The following is a 26,116-nucleotide window of genomic DNA, read 5'->3' on the forward strand; positions in this document are numbered from 1 at the left end:
TTCAAAATTAAGGCTCATCCTTTTAGGATAGAGACAAAGGGCTAGTGAAACAAACCAAATACAAGTGACTATTGGTGCTCTTGAACCAATCTGACTCCTTCCCTGCCGTTCTCACTGCGTTCTCTTACTTGTGCTACCTCTTGTTTGAAAACTTGGTCAGAACAAGAGTGTAGGAGTTCCTGCCACTCCTTTCCTTCTGGTTTCCTTAGCTTGAGACTGTAGCTCCTAGTGTTGTTCTAATCTCTACTCTGTTAAAATATGCTTTTACAAGGATTGTGCAAAGCTGCGTGAGGTAATGTGTAAGTTGCAATGTGTCAGCAGAACCACAAAACCAGACATGTTAGAATCTGATCCTGAATTTGCTGTGTTTTTGTATGTTGTTCCTTACATCACATGTTAGAGCTGGAATTTTCACTTCTTAGTGTTAATTCATTAGTCTGGTATGGCCTATAAGTACCCGGGGCATTTTGTTTATCCCAGTGGATTGAAGAGCTTGGAACAGATTGTCCTCTGTGTAAGCTCATGCTAGTGGCAGCTGGTGCAGTGACTGGTTTGGAAGCAGCCATCCACTTTGTCTAAAATAAAAGGTAAAAAAAACTCATCCTTCGATTGACTGGAGGTACCAGCAGTATTGAGTGTGGCTCGTAAAACATTGGAGGTCTGATTCTCAGTCTCCCTGCAGTGATGTCCATGAGTTGTGTAGGGGTTTGTCGGCTTATCTCTGGTCTTGCATCTTTAACCTCACCCCCCCCCGCCCTTTTTTTCCCTTTTTGAAAGATTTTTTTCAAATTAAAAGGAGCTCTTGATATGGCTGTTCTATGCACTGAGGTTTCAGTTCTTGGTGTTGCCCACAGATGTTTATCCTCACTGAGAGTGCAATGTGTATATCAGATGCTGAATATGAATTACTGAATGTCCTATTCCTGTATTGGACAAGGGTAGCTCCTTAAATATCCCTGTAGCTATGTGAAGCACTGTCTCATCTGAAATCTCTCAGGCAAAAAATGTTTTAATTGTTTGTTAGTACTAAGTTAGCAAACGTTGAAATAGCAAGATTAGTTTCGACATCTTGTAGATGCATGAGAATGCCCTTGATTGCTATCTCCTATATTGTATTTGTGAGGATTTTGCACCATACGCAGTCTGAGTATCATATCCCCTACTGTTGAGTAACTGAGTGAAGACTGTGCAGATAATAAACTTTGCCTGGCTATGTGTGCCCAATTTGCAGATTGTTGATGGGGTGGTGCAGAGTATTAAACTGATCACAGAAGATGCCAGCAGACGCATCGCGGAGTTTGCGTTTGAGTATGCGAGGAACAACCAGAGAAGCACAGTTACAGCCGTCCACAAAGCCAACATTATGTAAGTGGAACTTAGTCACACTTTCGCTGGCAAAGATTCTGGCTTACTTAGAACTTGCATATGTAAATCTATAAAGCTGCCACATCTGGAAGTCTAGCAAGTAATGTGTAGAGCAGCATGATGTGGATGAGAAAGCTCAGGAGGCAATTCCTGTTCCATAGGGGTCCCACCATTTCACTGATCAAACGGGTTCTTATATGTGTAGGTGGCTTGTTTCAGTTGGGGATAACTATTGACCAGAAACTGAACTGAACCAGATATATAAGTACTGTTGCCACAAGAGCACGGCTGAGACTGGCAAGTAACCCACTACCTGCTTTCCCAAAGTAAGATGTGTGATGGAAGTCTCTCCACTGTCCTGAATGAATGCAGCTTTATCAACACTGAAAATGCTTGACACCATCCAGGACAAAGCAGCCACTGGATTGGCACCTCATTCATCACCTTCAATGTTCACTTCTTTCATTGCTATTGCACAGTAGCAGTAGTGTGTTCGTGTGTACCATCTACAAGATGCACTGTAATAACTCACCAAGGTTCCTTTGACAGTACTTCTAAATCTACACCACTCCCATCGAGAGTGATGAGGCAGCAAATGTATGGAAGCACCGTCACCTGCGAGCTCCTCTCCATGTCACTTACTATTCTGACTTGAAACCAAATTACAATCAGTCCTTCATTTTTAATTGGGCTGGAATCCTCAAGACTCTGTTTTTGCATGCATTGTTTTGCCAGTGGTCTTTACATTCATAAGTACGTACAGAAGCATATTCTGTGAATAAAACCTGTACTTTAATACTACATACATATGTGTTTCAGGCGAATGTCAGATGGACTTTTCCTGAGGAAATGCAGAGAAGCAGCAGAAAATGCTAAAGATATCAAGTTTACAGAAATGTACTTGGATACGGTTTGCCTTAATGTAAGTCAGTACTATGAAATTGGAGGCTTTTGCAGCACAGAGGCCCTTCAGCACATAGGGTGATTGGCACAGCACAATGATAATCTATCCTAATTCCATTTTCCAGCATTTGGTCTGTACACTTTGTATGCTATCATGTTTTAAGTGCACTTCTAAATAGTTCTTGCGGTTTATTTTCTGGGGGTGAATTGTTGCCTTTACCACCCTTTTTCAGGTAGTGAGTTTTAGATACTTACAACCCTCTGGGTGGGAAAAGAAATCCTCAAACTCCCTCTAAAGCTCTCCCTACATACCCTTAGACTGTGTACCTAATTGTTGGCTCCTCTACTAAGGAGGAGTGTTTCTTCCCATCAACTGTATCTATGGCCCTCAGAACTTTGTACACCTCACTCTGACCTTCTCTTCCCCCCCCCCCCCCACCACCACCACCACCCCCAACCACCACCCCCAACCACCACCCCCAACCACCACCACGTATTCTGTGCTCTCAGGTAGACGACCCCAGAGTACTAGTATATTTTTGTAGCTTAATTGTTCCAATGCAGGCAACATCCTGGTGAATCTTTTCTGCACACTCCCTAGTGCAATCGCATCCTTCCCATTGTGTGCCAACCAGATCTGCATACAGTACTCCAGCTGTGGTCTGACTAGTGTCATGCACCATCCAAAATGACCTCCATCACAGCTTCCATGCACTCATACTTCGTTAGTGAAGCATTGAGTATCCAAAATGCCGCCTTAACCAACTTTATCTACATATCCTGTTGCTTTCAAGAATCTATACACATGCACACCAATGTCTCTCTGATCCTGTTTCCCAAGGCCCAACCATTCATTGTGTACTTCCTTGCCTTGTTAGTTCTCTTAAAATGCATCATCCTGACTTTTCAAAATCATATTCCATTTGCCACTGTTCAACTCATCTATATTGACCTGTGGTTTAAGACTTTCTTCCTCACTATTTACCATACCACTATCTACAGATTTACTGATCTTGCCTTCTATGTCATGTCTAGATCATTAATGTACATTAATTCAGCACAGAATCCCGTGGTACAGAACGCAGGCTTCCATCACAAAAACACCCTTTCATCACCCCCTGCTTCCTGCCACAAAACCAATTTTGAATTCAATTTGCAAAATTGCCCTAGATCCCATGAGCTCCTAGCTTCTTAACCAGTCGGTCATTAGAGACCTTGTCAGGAGCATAACTGAAGTCCGTAGACTGCATCTACTGCACTGTGGGTGCCACGGCAGTTCAGTGGTTAGCACTGCTGCCTCAGAGTACCAAGGACTGAATTTAATTCCAGTCGAGGGTGACTGTGCAAACTCCACAGAGACATTCTCCCTGGATCTGCATGGGTTTCCGCCGGGTGCTCTGGTTTCTTGCTACAATCCAAAAATGTACAGGTTAGGTGAATTGGCCAAAGCTAAATTGCCCATAGTGTTCAGGATCTGTAGGTTAGTTGCAGTAGTTAGGGGTAGATATAGGATAATAAGGTAGGGGAATGGCTCTGGGAGGGTTATTCTTCAGAGTCAGTCTCGACTTGTTTAGCCGTTGGGGCTGTTTCCACATTGTTGGGATTCTGATATCAACACACCTAGTCACCACTTTGAAAAATGCAATCATGTTTGTTAGACATGATTTCCCCTTCAAAGCCATGCTGACTGTCCTTGATTAATTCCCACCTCTCCAAGTGGAGATAAATTCTACATTTTTGGATTTTTTTTCCAGAAATTTCCTTTCAGATGTTAGATTCACTGGCCTGTCGTTTCCTAGTTTATCACTGCCATCCTTCTTGAATAATGGTTGCATCCCTCCTGAAGAGCGAGTGAATATGAAAATTAATGTCACTACCCCTGCAATCTCCTCCCTTACCTCCCTCAAAAGTCTTGGGTAACGGACCTAGCAATTTATCCACTTGCAAGCCTGCTAATACCTCCTCCCTCAATGCTAATTCCCAGACTGATGCTGTTCTCAAACTCTGAAATTGCCAAAGATTGCAAGTTGGCTTTTTTTTTTCAGAAATGGTTTTGGTCATACAAAATATTTAATAAAAATGTTTCTTTTATCAGATGGTGCAGGACCCTTCACAGTTCGATGTACTTGTAATGCCGAACCTCTATGGTGATATTTTAAGGTGAGTATACCAGGTGTAAGCTGTTCTCTGCTGGCTCTTGGCTTTAGCAGTTCACGAATTCATGTTATGAATGACATTGGGAATGTGTCCAGACATTTTTCATGTTATTTGCTGTGGCTGTGTTGCACCAAGTCCAAGTACTGTTTGTTTCTGAGAAACGTAGTTTGCCTCATGGTGCTCAACTGTTAGGCATTGTCTGACTCTTAGAATCCTATAATGTGGAAACAGGCCGTTAGGCCCAACAAGTCCACACTGACCCTCCGAAGAGTATACCATCTAGACCCATTACCCTACCTTATTACTTTACATTTCCCCTGACTAATGCACCTAACCTACCCACCCCTGAACACTGGGCAATTTAGCTTGGCCAATCCACCTAACCTGCACATCTTTGGACTATGGGAAGAAACTGGAGCACCCAGAGGAAATCCACGCAGACACTTGGAGAATGTGCAAACTCCAAACAATCTCCCGAGGCTGGAATCGATCCTGGGTCCCTGGCGCTGAGAGGCAGTAGTCCTAACTGCTGAGCCATGGCTTAGGAGCTCACTTTAGAGTATTTGCTGCAGAGGAAGATGGTGGATGCAAGGCTATGTAATTCATTGCTGTCTTTGGCCAGTTGAGCTTTTCATCTCTGTTCACCTGTCCCAAACAGTTAGCCTCCGTGTCATGTAGAAAACTGGAGGTGTAGGCCATTCAGTCCATTGAACCCACTCCTCTAGCGTCTGGAAAGTTACGCATATCTTTCTTAATTTATTCAGTCACTTGGCTTGTACAGCTTTCTGTGGTAGATAAGTCTGCAATTTTGTCACAGACAATACAGGCCCAGTTGTCCCAAATTCTCCTTTTCAGTGACAGACTTGTCACTCCAAGTCATTCTGGTGAACTTTTACTGCATTCATTTTAAAGCAAATATTGCCTTTCTTGGGTAAGGAGACCAAAATTGCGCTCAATACTCCAGCAGGTCTGGTCTTACCAAGACCTTGTGCAGTTGCAGTAAGACCTTCTTCCTCCTATGATGCAACCCTCTTGCAATGAATTGCTTTCCTAACTGCTTGTCGCACATGCATTCTTGCTTTCATGATTGGTGGGCAAGCACCCAGATCCTTTTTGTAAATCAACATTTCTTGGTGTATCACTTTTGAAATAATACTCTGCAATTCTGTTTATCCGACCAAAGTTTCATCACTTCTCACTTACTCACATCAGACTGTACCGGCCATGCACTTGTCCACTCACTTAACTTGTCTGAATCAGCTTGAAGGTTCTTTGCACTCTCCTCACCATTCATAATTCTACTAAGTTTTATGTTTTCAGCAAACTTGGAAATATTGCAATTAATTCCCATATTCACGTCATTGATATATATTGTAAATAGCTAGAATCCAGGCAATGATCCCTGCAATGCCCCAGTTGGTACCACCTTCTGTTATATAAATGGAACTGTACAGACATTTGTCTTCACTTATCTCTCTTATTTTTACACTAATAGAGACTTAGTCCTTTCCTCCCATGCTTTATTTTTAATCTTTTGAAGCAACCTCTTAATCCTCCTTTGAATACTGAATTTTCTCAGTCTTCAAGCTTGATACTTTTTCGAGCAACGTTATATGACTCCTCTATTGAATCTGATACTGTCTTTAGTTTTTTTTTGATAACTATCGTTGGTCACTTTTCCTGTTCAAATATACATAACTGCTGCATTGCATGAAGTTATCCCTTAAATATGAACTATTACTTGTCCACCTTTTCATACTTTTGTAGTTTCCTTCTTTTTAGATTTATGACATTAGTTTCAGATTGGACTACTTTATCTTCTGTTGCAGTGAAAATTCTATTATGTCCTTTGCAAATATCTTGCCATTGTCAGCCAATTTCTGCCATCTTCATGTCTCATTTGCATGTGCCTTTTTAGTGAGGGATAGACACTGCAGCTATACAAAGGCCTGGTCAGACCCCACTTGGAATACTGTGTGCAGATCTGGGCACCACTTTAGAAAGGATATATTGGTCTTGGAGAGAGTACAGCATAGATTTCCAAGAATGATACTTGGATTTTAGGTGTTAAGTTCAGTGGTTGAGGAGAGATTATGCAGATTATACCTGTTTTCTCTAGAATTTAGAAGATTTAAGGGAGTCATTTGATCAAAGTTTTCAAAATATTAGCAGGAAAAGACAGTTGATATTTCCACTAGTTGAGGATTTTAGAACTCAGGGGCATAGCCTAAAAAATGAGGGCCAGACCATTCAGGCACTATGTTGGGCAGCAGTTCTACATGCAAAGGGTGGTCATAGAGATGTACAGCATGGAAACAGACCCTTTGGTCTAACCCATCCATGCCGACCAGGTATCCCAACCCAATCTAGTCCCACCTGCCAGCATCTGGCCCATATCCCTCAACTCTTCCTATGCATATAACCATCCACATGCCTCTTAAATATTGCAATTGTACCAGCTCCACCACTTCCTCTGGCAGCTCGTTCCATACACGTACCACCCTCTGCGTGAAAAGTTGCCCCTTAGGTCTCTTGTTCTGGACTTCCCAACTCCAGGGGTTGCCTATTTATCCTCTTCATGCCCCTCATAATTTTGTAAACCTCTATAAGGTCACCCCTCAGCCTCCGATGCTCCAGGGAAAACAGCCCCAGCTGTTCAGCCTCTCCCTATAGCTCAAATCCTCCAATCTTGGCAACATGGGCGGCACGGTGGCACAGTGGTTAGCACTGTTGCCTCACAGCGCCTGAGACCCGGGTTCAGTTCCCGACTCAGGCGACAGACTGTGTGGAGTTTGCACGTTCTCCCCGTGTCTGTGTGGGTTTCCTCCGGGTGCTCCAGTTTCCTCCCACAGTCCAAAGATGTGCGGGTCAGGTGAATTGGCCATGCTAAATTGCCCGTAGTGTTAGGTAAGGGGTAAAATGTAAGGGTATGGGTGGGTTGCGCTTCGGCGGGTCGGTGTGGACTTGTTGGGCCGAAGGGCCTGTTTCCACACTGTAAGTAGTCTAATCTAATCTAATCCTTGTAAATCTTTTCTGAACCCTTTCAAGTTTCACATCTTTCCAATATAAGGAGACCAGAAATGCACGCAATATTCCAATAGTGGCCTAACCAATGTCCTGTACAGCCACAACATGACCTCCCAATTCCTGTACTCAATACTCTGAGCAATAAAGGAAAGCATACCAAACGCCGCCTTCACTATCCTATCTACTTGCCACTCCACTTTCAAGGAGCTATGAACCTGCACTCCAAGGTCTCTGTTCAGCAACACTCCCTAGGACCTTACCATTAAGTGTATAAGTCCTGCTAAGATTTGCTTTCCAAAAATGCAGTACCTTGCATTTATCTGAATTAAACTCCATCTGCCACTTCTCAGCCCATTGGCCCATCTGGTCCAGATCCTGTTTTAGTCTGAGGTAACCCCTCTTCGCTGCCCACTACACCTCCAATTTTGGTGTCATCTGCAAGCTTACTAACTGTACCTCTTATGCTCGCATCCAAATCATTTATGTAAATGACAAAAAGTAGTGGACCCAGCACCGATCCTTGTGGCATTCCACTGGTACCAGGCCTCCAGTCTGAAAAACAACCTTCCACCACCACCCTCTGTCTTCTACCTTTGAGCCAGTTCTGTATCCAAATGGCTAGTTCTCCCTGTATTTCATGAGTTCTAAGCATGCTAAGTGTTTGGAATTCTTCCACAAACATCAGTGGATGCTAAATCAGTTAATTATAAATCTCAGATCATTTTTTTGTGAAGCGAAGGTCTTAAGGGATATGGGTCAAAAACAGGAATCTGGGGTTAGGCCATAGATCAGCCATGATCTCGTTGAACAAGCTCAAGGGCTGAATTCCTATAAAGTAAAGATAAAGAAATACATGGTAATGCCGACAGCTTGGGTTTAATCGCCACTAGCTGAAGTTGCTTTGAAGGATTCTACTTCACAAACATCCCCTTCCTCAGACATGTGACCACTTTAGAAAGGATATATAGAGGAACCTTGATTATCCAAACTATTTTATTTGGATAATCGATTATTCGGTTAACTGATTCAATGACTTTGCTCTGGGGCTGTGAGTTTTCTATTAAGTCTCCTCCCTACTCGGGCGATTAGCAGCAGCAGCACAGCGCGTGCGAGCCGACACCTGTCCCCAACACCGGCCACTGACCCTCCGCAAGTTATGTCCAACACTGCCCCACACCCACCCTGACACCAACCCCTGCCCGTTACTGCTGCCCCCGCCTGTCACCGACACAGCACCCCCTGCCTGCCCTTGACACTGACCCTGCCCGCCCTGACACTGCACCCCCCCCCACCTGCCCCTAACACCGGCCCCCCGCCCATGTTTGCCCCGTACAGTACATGCCTGTGTAGAACTCTAGGGGGATGGGGGGGTCAGTCATTTAAAGACGGTGCCTGCGCTCCCATTAGTCCAGGACTGTTCTCTGCAGCACTTTTAATCACTTTTAAGACATGACCCCCTCTCCCTCATAGCCCTACGCACGGATGAAAATAACCACTTTTTTGACTGGGACAACACATCTATCCTGGGACAGGCTAAGCAAAGACATGCCAGAGAATTCCTAGAGGCCTGACACTCCAACCACAAAGCACATAGATCTAGATGCCAGCTATCAACCCCTCAGAAAACGAACAGGAAATGACATCACAAACCCCAGGAACCCCATCCAGGAGAAAGATATAAATAGAAAGCAGGAGACAACAGCTTTGCTTCACTTGGAGGTCACCACTGATGATATTACCTAGTCAGGTAATGAAACGTCTGGATATCAAACCTACAGCTCAGCGAGCAAACCTACACCCTAAACATTTAATCACTATAAACAAAAGACGTGATCAATCTTGGACACACGCCTTTGACGTAATGTTTATAGTGGGACCTTGACCTCTCCTTCGGATAATCCAATATTCGGATAATTGAGATTCCTCTGTATTGGCCTTGGAGAGCGTACAACATAGGTTTCCAAGAATGATACTTCGACTTCAAGGGTTAAGGTCAGTGGTTAAGGAGAGGAGATATAAATTAAGTCTGTTTTCTCTAGAATTTAGAAGGTTTTGGTGGGGGGGGGTGATTTGATCAATCCTCACCGGCTGAGGTTGCTTTGAAGGACAGTCCTTCACAAACTTTCCTTTCCTGAGACAGGGTGGCACAGTGGCTCAGTGGTTAGCACTACTGCCTCATAGCCAGGGATCTTCGTTCAATTCCAGCCACTGATGACTGTCTGTATGGAGTTTGCACATTCTCCGTGTCTGCGTGGGTTTCCTTTGGATGCTCCAATTTCCTCCCACAGTCTAAAGATGTGCAGGTTAGGTGGATTGGCCATGCTAAAATGTCCATAGTGTTCTGGGATGTGTGTGTAAGGTGCATTAGTCAGGGGTAAATGCAGAGCAATCTGGTAGGGGAATGGCTCTGACTGGATTACTCTTCGGAAGGTTGGTGTGGACTTGTTGGGCCAAGTGGCCTGTTTGCACACTATCGAAATTTTATTCTATCGGGTTAAAACCACCACCAGTCATTTATTTCCGATGAGAGAGCAGCCCTATAGTCTGGTAGGACTATGGAGACTTTGCCAATGCCTGTTCTAGTCTGAAAGCACCCGACGTCATCCTGTGAAGTAGTATCTCCTTCCTGCAAAGGATGCCAAGGTCACATCTGAGTCAGTGAAGGTGGAAATTGTTCACCTTTTTGTCCTGCCTTGCATTTTACCCACTTTGTGTTATAGAGGAGTACAGTGTGGGTGCAAGCTTGGTTGACTTGTAGCCTGGGTCTTCAGTCCGGTTGCTGTTGTTTCTCACTCTGACTCTAGTTAGACAAGAAATTATCTGGCCATCTCTGACCAGAGAGAATGTTAGTTGCCACTTGTCTAGCCCAAGCCTATATGTTGTCCAGGTCTTGCTGCATTTGGACATGGACTGCTTCAGATTGTTAAAAATCTCACAACACCAGGTTATAGTCCAACAGATTTAATTGGAAGCACACTAGCTTTCGGAGCGATGCTCCTTCATCAGGTGATAGTGGAGGGCTCAATCCTAACAGAATTTATTGCAAAAATTTACAGTATGATGTAACTGATTTATACGTTGAAAAATTGATTGTTTGTTGAGTCTTTCATCTGTTAGAATACAATGATAGTTTCACTTCTTTCATGTGTAAATAACAAAACCTTTTTTTAAAGTTGCATTCTCAGGTTAGCGGTTAACAATGGTGATAGCTAGACATTATGTTGAAGGTGTTAGCCCCCTGTGTTTTCTGTCTATGACCTGATGTTTAGATTGATTCTAATCTAAAAAGTGATTAGGGGCACCCCACCGGAGGGCCGCTGCCCTGGGCTTGACATGTACGCTCAAACTGTCAGGAAATATATAAATACCAGATTCATCAGCCGTACCCACAAGGTAGAGCAAAACATCACCCATTCACAATGCAATGCCATCCAGGCTCTCAAAACCAATGACAACATTGTCATCAAACCAGCAGATAAAGGAGGAGCCATTGTCATTCAGAATAGAACATATTACTGCAAGGAAGTGTTCCAGCAACTGAACAACCAGGAACACTACAGGCAACTACCAGCTGATCCGACCAAAGAACACACCCGTGAATTAAACACACTGATCAGAACTTTGGATCCAGTCCTTCAGAGTTCCCTACGCACCGTCATCCCACGTACTTCTCGCGTATGCGACATCTACTGCCTTCCAAAGGTACACAAAGCCAACACACCGGGGTGTCCCATTGTGTCGGGCAATGGGACCCTATGTGAGAATCTCTCTGGCTATGTGGAAGTCATCTTGAAATCTATTGTACAGGGGATCTCCAGCTTCTGTCGCGACACTACGGATTTGTTACAGAAACTCAGCACCCAGGGACCAGTCGAACCGGGAACATTCCTCGTCACAATGGACATTTCCGCACTCTCCACCAGCATCCCCCACAAGGATGGCATCGTGGCAACAGCCTCAGTACTCAACACCAACAACTGCCAATCTCCAAACACCATCCTACAACTCATCTGCTTTATCCTTGATCATAACGTCTTCACCTTTGACAGCCAATTCTTCATCCAGACACATGGAACAGCCATGGGGACCCAATATGCCAACATTTTTATGCACAGGTTCGAACAAGATTTCTTCCCTACGCATGATCTCCAACCAACATTGTACACCAGGTACATTGATGACGTTTTCTTCCTCTGCACCCATGGCGAGGAGTCACTGATAAAACTACACCGTGACATCAACAACTTTCATCCCACCATCAAACTCACCATGGACTACTTTCAACTGTCCCATTCTTGGACACGTGCGTCTCCATCAAGGACGGACACCACACTCTACCGCAAACCCACAGACAACCTCATGATGCTACACTTCTCCAGCTTCCACCCAAAACATATTAAAACAGCCATTCCCTATGGACAAAACCTACGCATACACCGAATCTGCTCAGATGAGGAGGAATGTGACAGACACCTGGAAGTACTCAAGGATGCCCTCTCCAGAACGGGGTACGATGCCCTACTCATCGACCGCCAGTTCTGACGTGCCACAGCAAGGAACCGTAATGACCATCTCAGGAGACAGACACGTGCTGCAACTGACAGGGTTCCCTTCGTTGTTCAGTACTTCCCAGGGGCTGAAAAATTATGCCATGTTCTTCGTGACCTGCAACGCATTATCAGTGAGGATGAGCACCTCACCAAGACCTTCCCCACACCTCCACTACTTGCCTTTAAACAACTGCCAAACCTCAAACAGATCATTGTTCGTAGCAAACTGCCCAGCTCTCAGGACAACTCCATATAACCCTGTCACTGTGGACGCTGCAAGACGTGTCAGATTGTGGACACAGATACCACTATTACGCGTGGGAACACCTCCCACCTTGTGCATGGAGGGTACTCATGTGACTCGGCCAACGCTGTCTATCTTATACGTTGCAGGCAAGAATGCCCGGAGACGTGGTACATTGGGGAAACCGAGCAAAGGGTACGACAACGGATGAATGGGCACCGCACAACAAACGACAGACAGGAAGGCTCCCTCCCAGTTGGGGAACACTTCAGTGGTCCAGGACATTCAGCCTCGGACTTTCGGGTGACCATCCTCCAAGGTGGACTTCGGGACAGGCAGCAGAGAAAAGTGGCCGAGCAGAGGCTGATAGCTAAGTTCGGTACCCACAGGGAGGGCCTCCAACCGGGACCTTGGGTTCATGTCAAATTACAGGTGATCACCATTGCACTACATGCATACACACTCTCACATACACACGGGCACAGGTACACAGACATGGACACAGACACCCACACACACCGTTATAGATACACACTCCCACATTCTCACATGCACCCCCTCACAGGCTTAAGACACTCTGCACTCTACGCGCGCTCTCTATGCGCTCACTCACTCCCGCCACCCCCCCCCCCAAACAGACACACACACACATATTTTGTGGGGTGAATTTATACTTGCAGAGTTACATTGCACTTTGCTCAAAAACTGCATATGTTTATGTAGAACTCTGAGCTCAAAAACTGCATGAATTTATTTAAAACTCTGTTATCTCACTTTTTAGATTAGAATCAATCTAAACATCAGGTCGTAGACAGAAAACACAGGTGGCTAACACCTTCAGCATATTGTCCAGCTATCACCATTGTTAACAGCTAACCCGAGAATGCAACTTTAAAGAAAAGGTTTTGTGACTTACACGTGAAAGAAGTGAAACTATCACTGTATTCTAACAGATGAAAGGCTTAACAGACAATCAATTTTTCAATGTATAATTTCAGTTACATCACACTGCAAATTTTTGCTATAAATTCTGTGTTACGATCGAGCCCTCCACTATCTCCTGATGAAGGAGCTTCGCTCTGAAAGCTAGTGTGCTTCCAATTAAACCTGTTGGACTATAACCTGGTGTTGTGATTTTTAACTTTGTACACCCCAGTTCCAACACTGGCATCTCCAAATCATGCTTCAGATTGAGAAGTCATAATTAGTGCTGAATATTGTGCACTCACCAATGAACATCTCAATTTCTGACCTGTTGTTGAGTGACACAGCTCAAGATGATTGGGCCTACGATACTACTCTGGAACTCCTGCAGCGATACCTGGAGCTGAAATGACTGACCTCCAAAAAACATAATTATCATCTTATGTGCCAGGTATGACTGCAACCTTCACAGACCTTGCATGAACCAAGGCTGTAATAAGGTGGTGAGTAGCATTGGTAGAACCCAAACTGAACATCAGTAAGCGGGTGTTGCTTGATAGCACTTCATGACATCTTTCACTTTGGTGATGATGGACTGAATTCGGATGTGGGATAGTTGCCTTCCTTTTTGCCTAGGAAGCAGAAGTAGGCCATTCAGTCTGTCATTCTCCATTCACTGAGATCGTGGCTGATCTGATAATCCTCAGCTTCCATTTTCCAGCCTTTTTAACATAATCACCAGGGGCATTGAGAGTTAAAAATCTATCTCAGCCTTGAATATGTTTAACAACTCACCTTTGATAGCTGTGTGTGTTAAAACTTGCCACAGATTCACCATTGTCTGAGAAAATTCCACCTCATCCATGTCTTAACAGGGATTCCCTATACTGAGATTATGCCCTCTAGTCTCAGACATTAGGGGAAATAATCCTTACTACCTACAGCACATTCTCTGCCAAGTCCCTTAAGAATCTTGTATTTCAATAAGGTCACTTCTCATTTTTCTAAACTCCAATTACTACAGGTCTTAACTAACTCGATCTCTCCTCATAAGAAAATCCCTATGTACCCAGAATCAACTCAATTACTCTTCTCTGGACTATCTCTAATGCCAGTGCATCTTCCGTTCAATAAGGTGCCCAGAACTGTTCACATTACCAACTGTGGTCTAACTAGTGTTTTCTATGATTTGAGCAAGATCTCACTATTTTTATACCCCATCCCTTTGAAACGTAGGGCAACAATCCATTCGTCTTATACCTGATGAACTTATAGGATCCATTTGTGATTCATGAATAAGCATTACCAAATCCCTGTGTGTTTCAATTTTCTGCAGTCTTTGTCTATTTATAATAATATTTAACTTCATGCCAAAATGCATATTTACCCAGTTTATATTCTGTCTGTCACATGTTTTCCCGCTTGCACAGCCTGCAAGCTTTATCATCCTCAGCGCTTGCCTTCCCATCTATTCGTAGGTCATCTGTAAACTTGGTGATTGTACATTTACTTCCCTCATTCAATACAGTAAACTATATTGTAAATAACTGGCCTCAGCACTGATGATATGATACTCCACTAGTTACAGCTTATCATCCTGAAACTTCCTGCTTGTTTCCCCCACCCATCTCCCAACTCTCTCTTCTATTAGTTAGCCAATCTTATCATCTTGCTAATAAACCATCTTTAAAACATGGCTTTTTATCTCCAGTATCCTGACATGTGATACCTTATGAAATGCCCTTTGTAATTCCAAAGATATTACATTAAATTTGTATCTATTTTGCTTGTTGCTATTTCAAAATTCTAATATGTTTGTTCTTTATGATTTCCCTTCCATAAAGCCATGCTGACTCTACTTGATTGTATACTGTATTTCTAAATGCTCTGCCATTACTATTACTGCTAATAGACTTTGACTTTTTCCAAAGAACAGATGCTAAGCTAATTGACCTGTAGTTACCTGTATTTTTGGCTCCTTCTCATTTTAAATGTTATTACATTGGCTGTGTTCTGATCCTTTGTGGTTTTTTCCATTAACTAATAATTCTTGGAATTCACCCTGTACTTTGCTACTTTTAACATCCTAGGAATCATCCTATCAAATCCAGGTCTTCAACTTATTAGCCTATTAGTTTCTCTGGTGCTTTATCTCCAGTAATAGATATTGTCTATTTCCTCTCCTTGCCCCGATTGAGAATATTTGGAATACTGTTAGTGTAGTCTACTGTAAGACTGGTACAAAGCATGTATTCAATTCCTCTGCCTATTTCTGCAGTATTATTTCCCCAGCCTTTTTCTCAAAAAGATAACTTTGGCCTTTCTTTTTTTATATATATTTACAGAGGCTCTTGCTGTTCATCTTGATATTATTTGCAAGTTTACCCTCCAAGTTTAACTCTTCCTCTTTTCTTTGGTCATTTTTGTTTTTGGTTTTGAAACTGTCCCAATCTTTTGGCTTACTTTGTTTTTCCCATATCTTTGCCACCTTGTTTTTTCTTCTACTTTAATGCTATCCTGAACTTCCCTGCTTAATCATGATTTACTCATTCCCTTCGTAAAATCCCTCTTTCTCACTGGGGTCTATCTTAGTTGTGAGCCATGAGCTAGTTTCCTAAATATCAGCCATTGTTCCACAACCATTTTTATTACTTTCCCCATTCACTCCAGCTAGCTTGACTCTCATTCTTTGATTGCACTTATTGAAGTTTAATACAGCTGTTCCTGATTCTAGTTTCTCCCCCTCAAACAGCATGCTAAAATGTTATGGTCACTATTTCCGAGGGGATCTTTTACTCTGATGTCATTTATTAAATCTGCATCATTGTATATTAAGATCCAAAATTAACTCGTACCTGATTAGTTTCTACATCTTCCAGTCCAGGATTGTTTCTTGTTGTGGTATTGCTGATGGCTCGTACTTACTTCATGCCATACTAATGATGCTACTCCACCCTTTGCTCCTGCCTTTCCTTTTGAAAAGTTGAATATCCTTGAATGTTTAGTTCCCAGCTTTGATCTCCTTGTAACTGTATCATGTGGTTATAAAATCATACCAGACACATTGACCTGTATTTGTGCAGTTAATTCATTTTTAATATAAATATTGCACATTCAAGTAAAGAATCATTACTTTTGCCTATTTATCATTTCTCCTTTTAACATTATTGATGTTTTACTATTTTTCTCTCCCCTTCCTTGTCTCACGCTGGATATTGTAATCCAGTGGGTGCTCTTTAATGCTGTGAGATCCTCTCGCTTTGTAAGCTTATGTCACCATCTCTGCTAAATTACAACATATTTGGGTAGATGCCAGTGTTGTAACAGTACTGGTTCAGATTGGCTTAAGATGCAGCAAGTTCTGCAGTATGTTCCTTGAGAATGTTGTCAGAACTTGTAACTTTGCTGTATCCACCGCCTTGAGTAGTTTCTTGATATCAAATGGCATGAATTGAATTGGCTGAAACTAACTATCTGATGTTGGGGACCACCAGAAGAGACCAAAATAGGTTACCTGCTGGACGCTTCTGACTGAAGGTGGTTGGGAAAGCTTTGGTCTTATATTTTGTATTGATGTGCTGAGCTCCCCATCATTGAAGATGAGCATGTTTATGGAATATCCTCCTCCGATGAATTGTTTAGTTGCCCACAATCACATTCGACTGGATGTGGCAGGGCTGCGGAGCGTAGACTGTGGAATTGCTTGTAACTCTTTGATTGCTGCTTATTGGCATACAGGCAGTTCTGTTTGTAGCTTTACCAGGTTGACACCTCATTTTTAGATATTCCAGCTGCTGCTACTGGCATGCCCTCTTCAATGCATTAGGATTGTTGGTAATGATAGAGCGAGGGGTATGTTGAAGCTTAAGATTACAAATTGTATTGCGTACAGTAATGCTACTGTAACACCTCATGGCTTATAACACCTCATGGATACCCAATCTTGAGTTGCTGGATCTGTTCAATATCTGTTCTGTTTTGCACTCTTGGTGACAGCATTGGGCTCTACCTGTTGTCACCAGGAGGTTGATGGGCTCTGCATGTAATGGCCAGCTGGTGTTGACTCCACTACTAAATGTTCCTCATGGATATTTTTTGTCTTTCAGTGATCTATGTGCTGGACTAATTGGAGGCCTAGGAGTTACACCAAGTGGAAACATTGGGGAAAACGGAGTTGCAATATTTGAGTCTGTAAGATGAGTCGTATCTCTCAAAGATTGAAATGATCTTCAAACATGCTACGTGTACAAATGTACATTTTAAATGAATGAAATTCACTTGTGAGATGGCAACTCTGATATGGAACATTGTGCTTATTTAACAATGTTGGCAGGCCTTGTTCAGGTTACACCCACGCCTGCAACTGTCATAAATGCAGACAATGGGGTTTAACATAGAAACAGGGAAGGAAAATTGGGCAGTGAGCACAGGAACAAGAGGGTGAAGTCACAGGCTGGAAAAGTTACTCTTGCAGAAGCTGTAGGAAGAAAGCAGTGATGCTAGCTAAGGTTTTTTTAAACTGGCATGGAACAATAGGAAATGAGGATTTTAAATGAGGTGAGAGGTTGATGCTGTTGAAAACTGATCAAAGGCAGATAAAGGAGAACTAGTAGATGTAATATGTTTGAATTTCTAAAAGGTGTTTGAGGTATTGCTGTCAAGGCTGCTGACTAAGTTAAGAGCCAATGGTAATAGAGTACATTAGCGAGATTCGAGGATTAGTTAACTAATAGGGATGAAGGGAACATTTTCAGGATAGCAAGCAGTAACTAGTGGTGTGCCAAGGGGTCAGTGCATAGGCCACAATTATTTACGATTATTTAAATTAATGTGAATGAGAGAACTTGTACTATACTCAAGTTTGCGTATGACACAAAAATAAATAGAGAAAGACTAGTAGTGAGGGTGACAACATCGATAGTGTGATATAGACAGTTAAGTGAATAGATAAAACCTTGGCAGATGGGATGTAATATGGGAATACGTGAGGTTATGCACTTTGGCAGGAATAATAGAGGAGCTGAATATTAAAGCTGCAGAACAGGGATTTGGGTATCTTCATTGTTGAATCCCAAAGTTAGCATCCAGGTTCATCAGGAATTAGGGAACACAAATGGACTGTTGCCCAATATTTCAAAGGGAATAGAGTGTAAAAATAGTGAAGTCTTTCTCAAACTATATAAGACATTAGTTAGACTTACAGTTGGAATACTGTGAACAGTTTTGGCCACCTTATCCAAGGGAAGATGTACTGACACTAGAAATAGTCCAGAGAAGGTTCATTTGGTTGATTCTGGATATGTAAAGATTTTCTTGAGATGGAGTAATTTGGACATGTACTCATTGGAGTTCAGAAGAATGAGAGGTAACCTTATTGAAACATAAATAGATTCTTGAAGGACTTGCCAGGGTACATATGGAGAGATTGCTTTCCCCTTGTGGGCAAGCCATGAACAAATGGATCAGAATAAGAGGTCATCCATTTAAGACATGAGAAAATTATTCTTTTGGATAATAGTGGATCTGTGAGATTCTTTACCACAGGGCTTTTGAAGCTGGATTCAAGGCTGAGACAGATACTTAATCAGTATGGGGATGAAGGTTATGGTGTAAAAGGCAAAAGTGGAGTTGATTATCAAATTAGTCATCTCATTAAAGGACAGAGAAGATCTGAAGGGCTGAATGGCCTACTTATGCTCCTATATCTTATGGAGATGCAAGAAGAGTGAGGGTTCAAAGCAAGATGTGTTCACTGATATTTGTTTGAGATAATACAGGGCAAATAATCCTGGCTTACTGAAGGACCTCATTCAGCCATCATCTAATAGAATGGTAGACCAGGCTTGAACTGCTGATGGCTCCTGTTCTCAAGTTCCCTGGCCAACCTTTGGAATCAGGAACCCTTTTATAATGTCATGATCACTACTACTGGCTAGCTTTTGGATTTAAGTTCCACCTTGGCCTTCACCTCCTGATTACGCCATTACCACTGCATCACCCTCTCCTCTTAGCATCACTGTAAAATTGTGGACTTGTTCAGTGCAACTAATAATTTTCCTGTATCTTGTGAAAAATTAGAGGCATTTGTGTAAATGCTTGCACTAGGATCAAGTGTGCTTTGCTGATTGCCTTCTGTTGTGTTCTCCAGGTTCATGGAACTGCGCCAGACATTGCTGGGTTGGATTTGGCAAATCCCACAGCACTCCTGTTGAGTGCTGTAATGATGCTGCGACACATTGAACTCCATGATCATGCTAAAAAAATAGAAGCTGCCTGCTTTGAAACAATTAAGGATGGAAAGGTAGGTATGCTACAAATAAATTCCAGAAACACATCAGCATTTCAGGACCACTTGATCCTCTTTCAACAACTGAGCACTTATAAACTTGGTTTACCTCCAACAGTCAGTGCCTTCCCCAAACCTGACAGCCATAAGCTCTGTTTGTGAAAGGTGCATTACAAAACTGATTTCTATAAAGATAATAGGATTGTAATAGGGGATTTTAACTTTCCAAACATGGATTGGGACTGCCATAGTGTTTAGGGTTTGGATGGATATGTAGATGTACCTACTTGTGAAGGAAAAGTAACTGAGATGAGTGGGGGAGCATTTTAAGGCAAGTGATCATAATTGTTAGTTTTTTAAAATAATTATGAAAAAGGATAGACCTGATCCAAAGGTTCAAGTTCTAAATTGGAGTAAGGCCAATTTTGATGGTATTAGGCAGGAACTTCTGAAAGTTGATTGGGGAAGGAAGATCATGGATGAAGTGACAGTTGAAAAACGGGAGACCTTTGAAAATGAGTGTTCAGAGACAGTATGTTCCTGTTAGTTTAGGGTGTAGGTTTGCTCGCTGAGCTGTAGGTTTGATATCCAGACTTTTCATTACCTGGCTAGGTAACATCATCAGTGGTGACCTCCAAGTGAAGCGAAGCTGTTGTCTCCTGCTTTCTATGTTTGTCCTGGATGGGGTTCCTGGGGTTTGTAGTGATGTCATTTCCTGTTCGTTTTCTGAGGGGTTCATAGATGGCGTTGTAGTTGGAGTGCCAGGCCTCTAGGAATTCTCTGGCATGTCTTTCCTTAGCCTATCCCAGGATAGATGTGTTGTCCCACTTGAAATTGTGTTTTTTTTTCCCGCCGTGTGTAGGGCTACGAGGGAGAGAGGGTCGTGTCTTTTTGTGGCTAGCTGGTGGCTAACGTTTCTTCCTGTTTGTCCTACATAGTGTTTGTAGCAGTCCTTGCATGGAATTTTGTAGACGACTTAGGTTTTGTCCATGGGTTGTACTGGGTCTTTTAAGTTTTAGTTTTTGATTGAGTGTTGGTGGGTTTGTGTGCTACTCGGATTCCGAGGGGTCTTAGTAGTCTGGCTGTCATTTCTGAAACATATATGATGTATGGAAAAAAGGGGTGCCACCGAGGGGTGGCAGATGGAATTGAATTTAGATAAGTGTGAGATATTGCATTCTGGTAGGGTTTGATCTATAGGTAAAGGCTGTATAGGCTGGGGCTTTTCTCCCTGGAGCTTTTGGAGGCTGAGGGGTTATCTTTTCAAAGTTTATAAATTCATGAGGGACATAGAATGAATAGTCAAGGTCTTTTTCTCAGGGTAGGGAGTCCATACTAGAGGGCATACATTTTAAAGTGAGAGGGGAAAGATGTAAAAGGGACCTAAGGAGCAATAACACTCAGATGTCTAGTTGCACATAGAACATGCATGTTCTGTTCTAAACCAGGCAGTACAGTGAAATAGTAAAACACAAGGCAGTTCAGTAAAGTTGTAAGTAGTTAGAGAAACTGAGGGGAGTTTATAGATGTTGGTGAATACAGAGAGATCCAGAGAATCTCTACAGTTTGGAAACAGGCCCTTCAGCCCAACAAGTCCACACCGACCCTCCAAAGAGTAACCCACCCAGACTTATTCCCCCTACCCTATATTTTACCCCTGACTCATGTACCTAACCTATACATCCCTGAACACAATGGCCAATTCCTCTAACCTGCACATCTTTGGACTGAGAGAAAACCGGATCACCTGCAGGAAACCCACGCAGGCATGAGCCAAACACGATCCAGGGCCCTGATGCTGTGAGGCAGCAGTGCTAACCACTGTGCTGCTCTAAAATACAGGCAGTTTGAATGGAGGTGTTTCTCTGAAGGACAGAGAAGGCATGGAGACACGTGCTGCAGCAGCCCCTGCAGGCAATATCTATTCTCATCTGGGCAATGGGATGTTTGGCATGCTTATAAGAGTTGAATTTTATGTAAGTGAGATGATTGTATGGGCTTTGTTGCAATTAGACATTGCTGATATATAGAAGCAAAACATTGTGGTCAAAATCTGTATTTGTCATGGAATTTGTTTCTGCTTCTGAGAAGTAACAACTGGAAGAGTTGCACTTATTCAAGATAAATGCTGTGCAACATGCCATTCAGAAACTTCAGATTTCTGTGAAAGCTTTAGTTTGCTATTCTGCTTCCACTGCAGCAGCATTGGTCTCAAAATATTTATCCTGTCAATGGTTATGTTACCTCATTGAGGCCATGTCCTTTTTATGTCTGATGGAAAAACTTCTCAAAGTTTATTCAGCTTGCCAAACCTTTCCATTATCTTCCCTCATTCTTAACATTCACTTTTCAAGAGAAAGTTCTCACCGTTCTTTTCAATGGGTTCTGATTAATCTGTAAAGGATAGCTGGTGTGAGAAAATCCCAGGATGCTGTCCAGCATAATGTTGGGATAGATTTGAGGGAGAAGCTAAAATCTGGCAGCACCTGTGAGAAAAAGCAGAGTTTTTAGTCCAGTGACCCTCTTTCAGTTCTGCTTAACTCTACTTTCTCTCCACAGGTATTGCCAGGCCTGCTGAGTTTCTCCAGCAATTTGTTTCTCTTTCAGATTTCTTTGTTTTATTTTACTGTAATAGCAGTGTTTTCCCTAATTGTGAAACTTTCAAACCAGGAGGATTTGGAATAGAAATCTTCAGGTTGCTAGAATTGAGAAGTTTAGGCCATAAAATTGTCTATACAGTTTGAGGGAGAAAAACTAGAAGGTGTCATTTTAAATGAGACTGAGTTGAGATAGGAGAATATTTTTCTGGACTTGATTCTCTAATGGATAGAATTGGGGGGACAGTTAGAATGTTTAACGTTTGTTGAAATCTATCTAACTGTATTTTCTTTTGTAATAGAATGTTATGTTTTGTTCAAGAACATCTGCAACCTCTATTACAGTAACTAACCAAGTTAGCTAAACAAAGTTATCACAGATTTGACTTGGCCAGTATTTCCATCAGCTTAGGTCACAATAGGAGTCACACCTGTTAGTATACAGATTTCATGGCTATTTTCCATTGTGAGACAATGGATATTGTGCATGTCTGACAACTCTAGGTTCCATCAGTCCTTTCCATGTGTCTTGCCCATGCTAAACCATGCTGATCTTTTTCTAGGTGCTGACCAAAGATCTTGGAGGCAATTCTAAATGTTCAGAGTTTACCAGTGAAATCTGCCGAAGAGTGCGAGATCATGATTGAGTCACCGTTCATTTTCTTGCAATACCAGTTCCAACATAGATGGATTCTCTGTTACTGCTATGCAAACAACTGCTGTATATTGTCAAATGTCCTGCAACATTTATCATAACTTTTGATTGAAAGCTCTGATTTGCTTTCATTAGTGGCATTCCAGTTTGTTTTCTATTTAGAGTATTTTTTGTTCAGACTGACTGTGTTGATTTTTTTATTGAAAGCTGCTAATGAGATTGGTCATGAGATTTCATTGTTCAATGCCATTCCCTTTAATTAAAACGTATTACAACATGTCTTCTCCCATTTTGCCAACTCCTTGAAAGGCTGTTTTTAAATGTTGTTGCTTTAAAGACTGGACATTGCTTCTATTCCACTGTTGAAGATGGGAATCACAAATTGAGCTGCTTTTGTACTTGTTTAAGGAAACATTTTGCTGTAAACTGGCTCCAACCATAAAATTGATCACATCACATCACCATTTCAAATCTTTATCTAATTGCACACATTTGCTGACCTTAAGTTATGCCCTTTTTCAGACATAAGGGTGCATTTTAAAAGCTTTTAAATATTTTTTAAATTCGCTAAAATATTGACTACACCAGTGAAACTAATATAAAGTGTTCTGTACAGCTTTTAAAAGTCATTTTTAGTTATTTAATGAATGCTGTTATTCAAGTATGGTGGACTGATTATTGATTCGAAATGCTTATTTTTGTGAAATACCCATAATCAGCTGTATTAATAAAGCTATATGCACCAAGTTATTACTAAAATATATCCAGGAATATTTTCAATATAAATTGCCTTTAGGATTACTGCCCACTTGCACTAGTTTGTTATAGAGTTTACATTTGGTGATAATGAAGTTCAGCAGAAACTCTAGCAAAATAATTGACTTGGCAAAACCCATAATCTAAGTTCAAAGCAGTAACTGTTTGCTCCCCGTAATTAAGCTTCAAATCAGATGAGCAGTCATGTTGATGACTAGGGTTGAAACCATTTCAAACTAAACAAGAAGTTAGGAACTTGAATCCCAACTGAGTTGAGATCAATAAAGCAGCGAGGAGAAAGTGAGGACTGCAGATGCTGGAGATCAGAGCTTAAAAATGTGTTGCTGGAAAAGCACAGTAGGTCAGGTAGCATCAAAGGAGAGGGAGAATCAACGTTTCGGGCATAAGCCCTTCTTCCTGAAGAAGGGCTTACGCCTAAAACATCAATTCTCCTCCTTTGATGCTGCCTGACCTGCTGCCCTTTTCCAGCAACACATTTTTTAAACCTAAACAAAGCAGCACTGAGGAAGTGGGTCGTGAGATTCACCAACTCCCATTGATACGTCCTGCTTTCTCCTGACCTGCTGTCTGGAAGGACTTTGTTCCATTTTGCCAGTTGTGCTATTTCCATTCAGGTGATGAGAGGCTATGCAGAGATTAGAAGACTTAGTTTCATAGCTGCTCATTGGCATCAAATTATCAAGCAACATCAAACACTGAAGTGTTTTGCAGACATTGATTTTGTTTTTGTAAAAGAAGGAAGGCCATGACAGCTATTGGATTGTTTGGGGATAACATTGAAAGGCTGGCCATGGACATTCTCTACAAGGATCAAATTTGTTTAAAAATGCATCACTGAAAGAGAAATATTAATCTGCAAAGGGAAGAATTCTGAGGAACAACATTAATGGTGTAGCCTTTGTTTTTAAGAAGTTGCTGCTGTGTGGTAGAAAACCACCTCCATATGGTCAGATAGCTCTTTCAAACTGCTTTCCAACTCTGTGTGAATTAACAACAACTAATATATTGTAACTTCCATTGTAATGAAACATCCCAAGTGGCTAAACAGGAACATAGAACAGTACAGTGCAGAACAGGCCCTTTGGCCCTCGATGTTGTGCTTGCCTGTGAAATATTCTCAGCTCATCCCCCTACACTATCCCATCATCATCCATGTGCTTATCCAAGGATTGTTTAAATCTCTCTAATGTGGCTGAGTTAACTACATTGGCAGGCAGGGCATTCCACGCTCTTACCACTGAGTAAAGAATCTGCCTCTGACATCTGTCTTAACTACAAATTGAGGGGTGAGATTTATGCCCCATCATATGTCATCATCCTAGGAAAAAGACTTTCACTGTCCACCCTATCTAATCCTCTGATCATCTTGTATGTCTCTATCAAATCCCCCCTTAGCCTTTTTTCCACAATGTTCTAAAGTAAAATAAGACACCAAGCCAAATAATGAAAAGCTATGTCAAATAAGTTGCTCTAAAGAATGTCTTAAAGGTGGAAAATAAATATCAATGATCCATTTACTGCTCCGTTACACAGACCAGTGTTATGAGTGAAGATCTGGACCATGGCGGGGAGGTGGACAGTCTCTCGGTTCCATGATTGGTCAATAAGCACTCACAATCAGTCTGGTTCTTTAAGACTTCATTCTTTATTTCTTCATACGGCCGGGTGAAGAGCGTCCAGGAACACAGAGGTCGTATCCTTCTGTACTCCTCGGAGGAGCTGCACACCTGGCTTAAAACAAAGACATTTTTATACTTAAAGAAGGGTACAGGCCATGATTGCAAAGTACATTCAAACAATTACCAATCAACACAATACTGCCTTATTTGACAATTATTTGGTCCAATGATATTTCCTGGGAACCAAGATTGTTTTCCAACACTCAGGTGCCCCTTACCTCACTCACCGAGCCATTGCATCTGAAGGGCAGTTAGGATGGCCAGTGATGTCTTGTCTAGTTACTTCTTTGCTGTAAAGGGACCATTGTCTGCTAATCTCTATTGAGAGTAGGCTATAAGGCTGTCCTGCCTCAGACATCATGGGATGTGAATGGTAATTGAGAACAGAGAGTGACGACTTGAGCTTTACTATTACCTCAACTTTTGTGCAGCTAACATTTTCAGAATGGGCCAGGCCACAATGTGTGCGGGTGACACTCAAGATCAGGATATTGACACCAGCTGGACCATCTCTCAGTATTCTCAATATTTTCTGCTCCCACAATGCAGACTGTGATCAATCCAGCATGAGGTTCCAACTCTTTTTCTTCATTCCAGTAGAAAGACTACCTTGACACCATTGTCAGCCATGATGTCTGCCCAGATGAGAACTAAGCTTTACCAACCAAATTGAATGGATACTTTCTGGCAACTCTACATAGTGCAGATGTGACATGGATCATACTCTGAGACATAGTTTGCAATACTGTGTACTCAACATATGGAATGCAAGTATTGAAAAATACAACTGCTTTGAGGCTAACATCACTGTCATGGAAACTGCTATTGATGACACATAATTCATTCTAAATAATCCTGGGAGTGATTCAGATGGGAAGACAATGCATGCACAGCTGCTCACAGATTGCTCAATGCTGCCCCAGTATTGACTGGTTAAAACTGCGGGAATATT

The 26,116-nt window shown here is 42.1% G+C and overlaps 1 protein-coding gene across 1 annotated transcript in view; it reads left to right on the top strand.

Moving 5' to 3' along the window:
- The window catches only part of idh3a (isocitrate dehydrogenase (NAD(+)) 3 catalytic subunit alpha), a 48,822-nt gene extending 25,658 nt beyond the window's left edge, over window positions 1–23,164 (top strand). Inside the window, exons 6-11 of the mRNA XM_060853625.1 lie at window positions 1,232–1,365; window positions 2,185–2,287; window positions 4,364–4,428; window positions 17,277–17,361; window positions 19,319–19,471; window positions 22,617–23,164. Of these exons, the coding sequence (XP_060709608.1) occupies window positions 1,232–1,365; window positions 2,185–2,287; window positions 4,364–4,428; window positions 17,277–17,361; window positions 19,319–19,471; window positions 22,617–22,700 (624 nt within the window). The 3' untranslated portion in view covers window positions 22,701–23,164. The remainder of the gene's footprint in view (window positions 1–1,231; window positions 1,366–2,184; window positions 2,288–4,363; window positions 4,429–17,276; window positions 17,362–19,318; window positions 19,472–22,616) is intronic.
- The last annotated feature ends 2,952 nt before the right edge of the window (window positions 23,165–26,116 follow it).

This window comes from Hemiscyllium ocellatum, chromosome 42, assembly GCF_020745735.1.
Source record: "Hemiscyllium ocellatum isolate sHemOce1 chromosome 42, sHemOce1.pat.X.cur, whole genome shotgun sequence".
In the NCBI taxonomy this organism is placed as follows: domain Eukaryota; kingdom Metazoa; phylum Chordata; class Chondrichthyes; order Orectolobiformes; family Hemiscylliidae; genus Hemiscyllium; species Hemiscyllium ocellatum.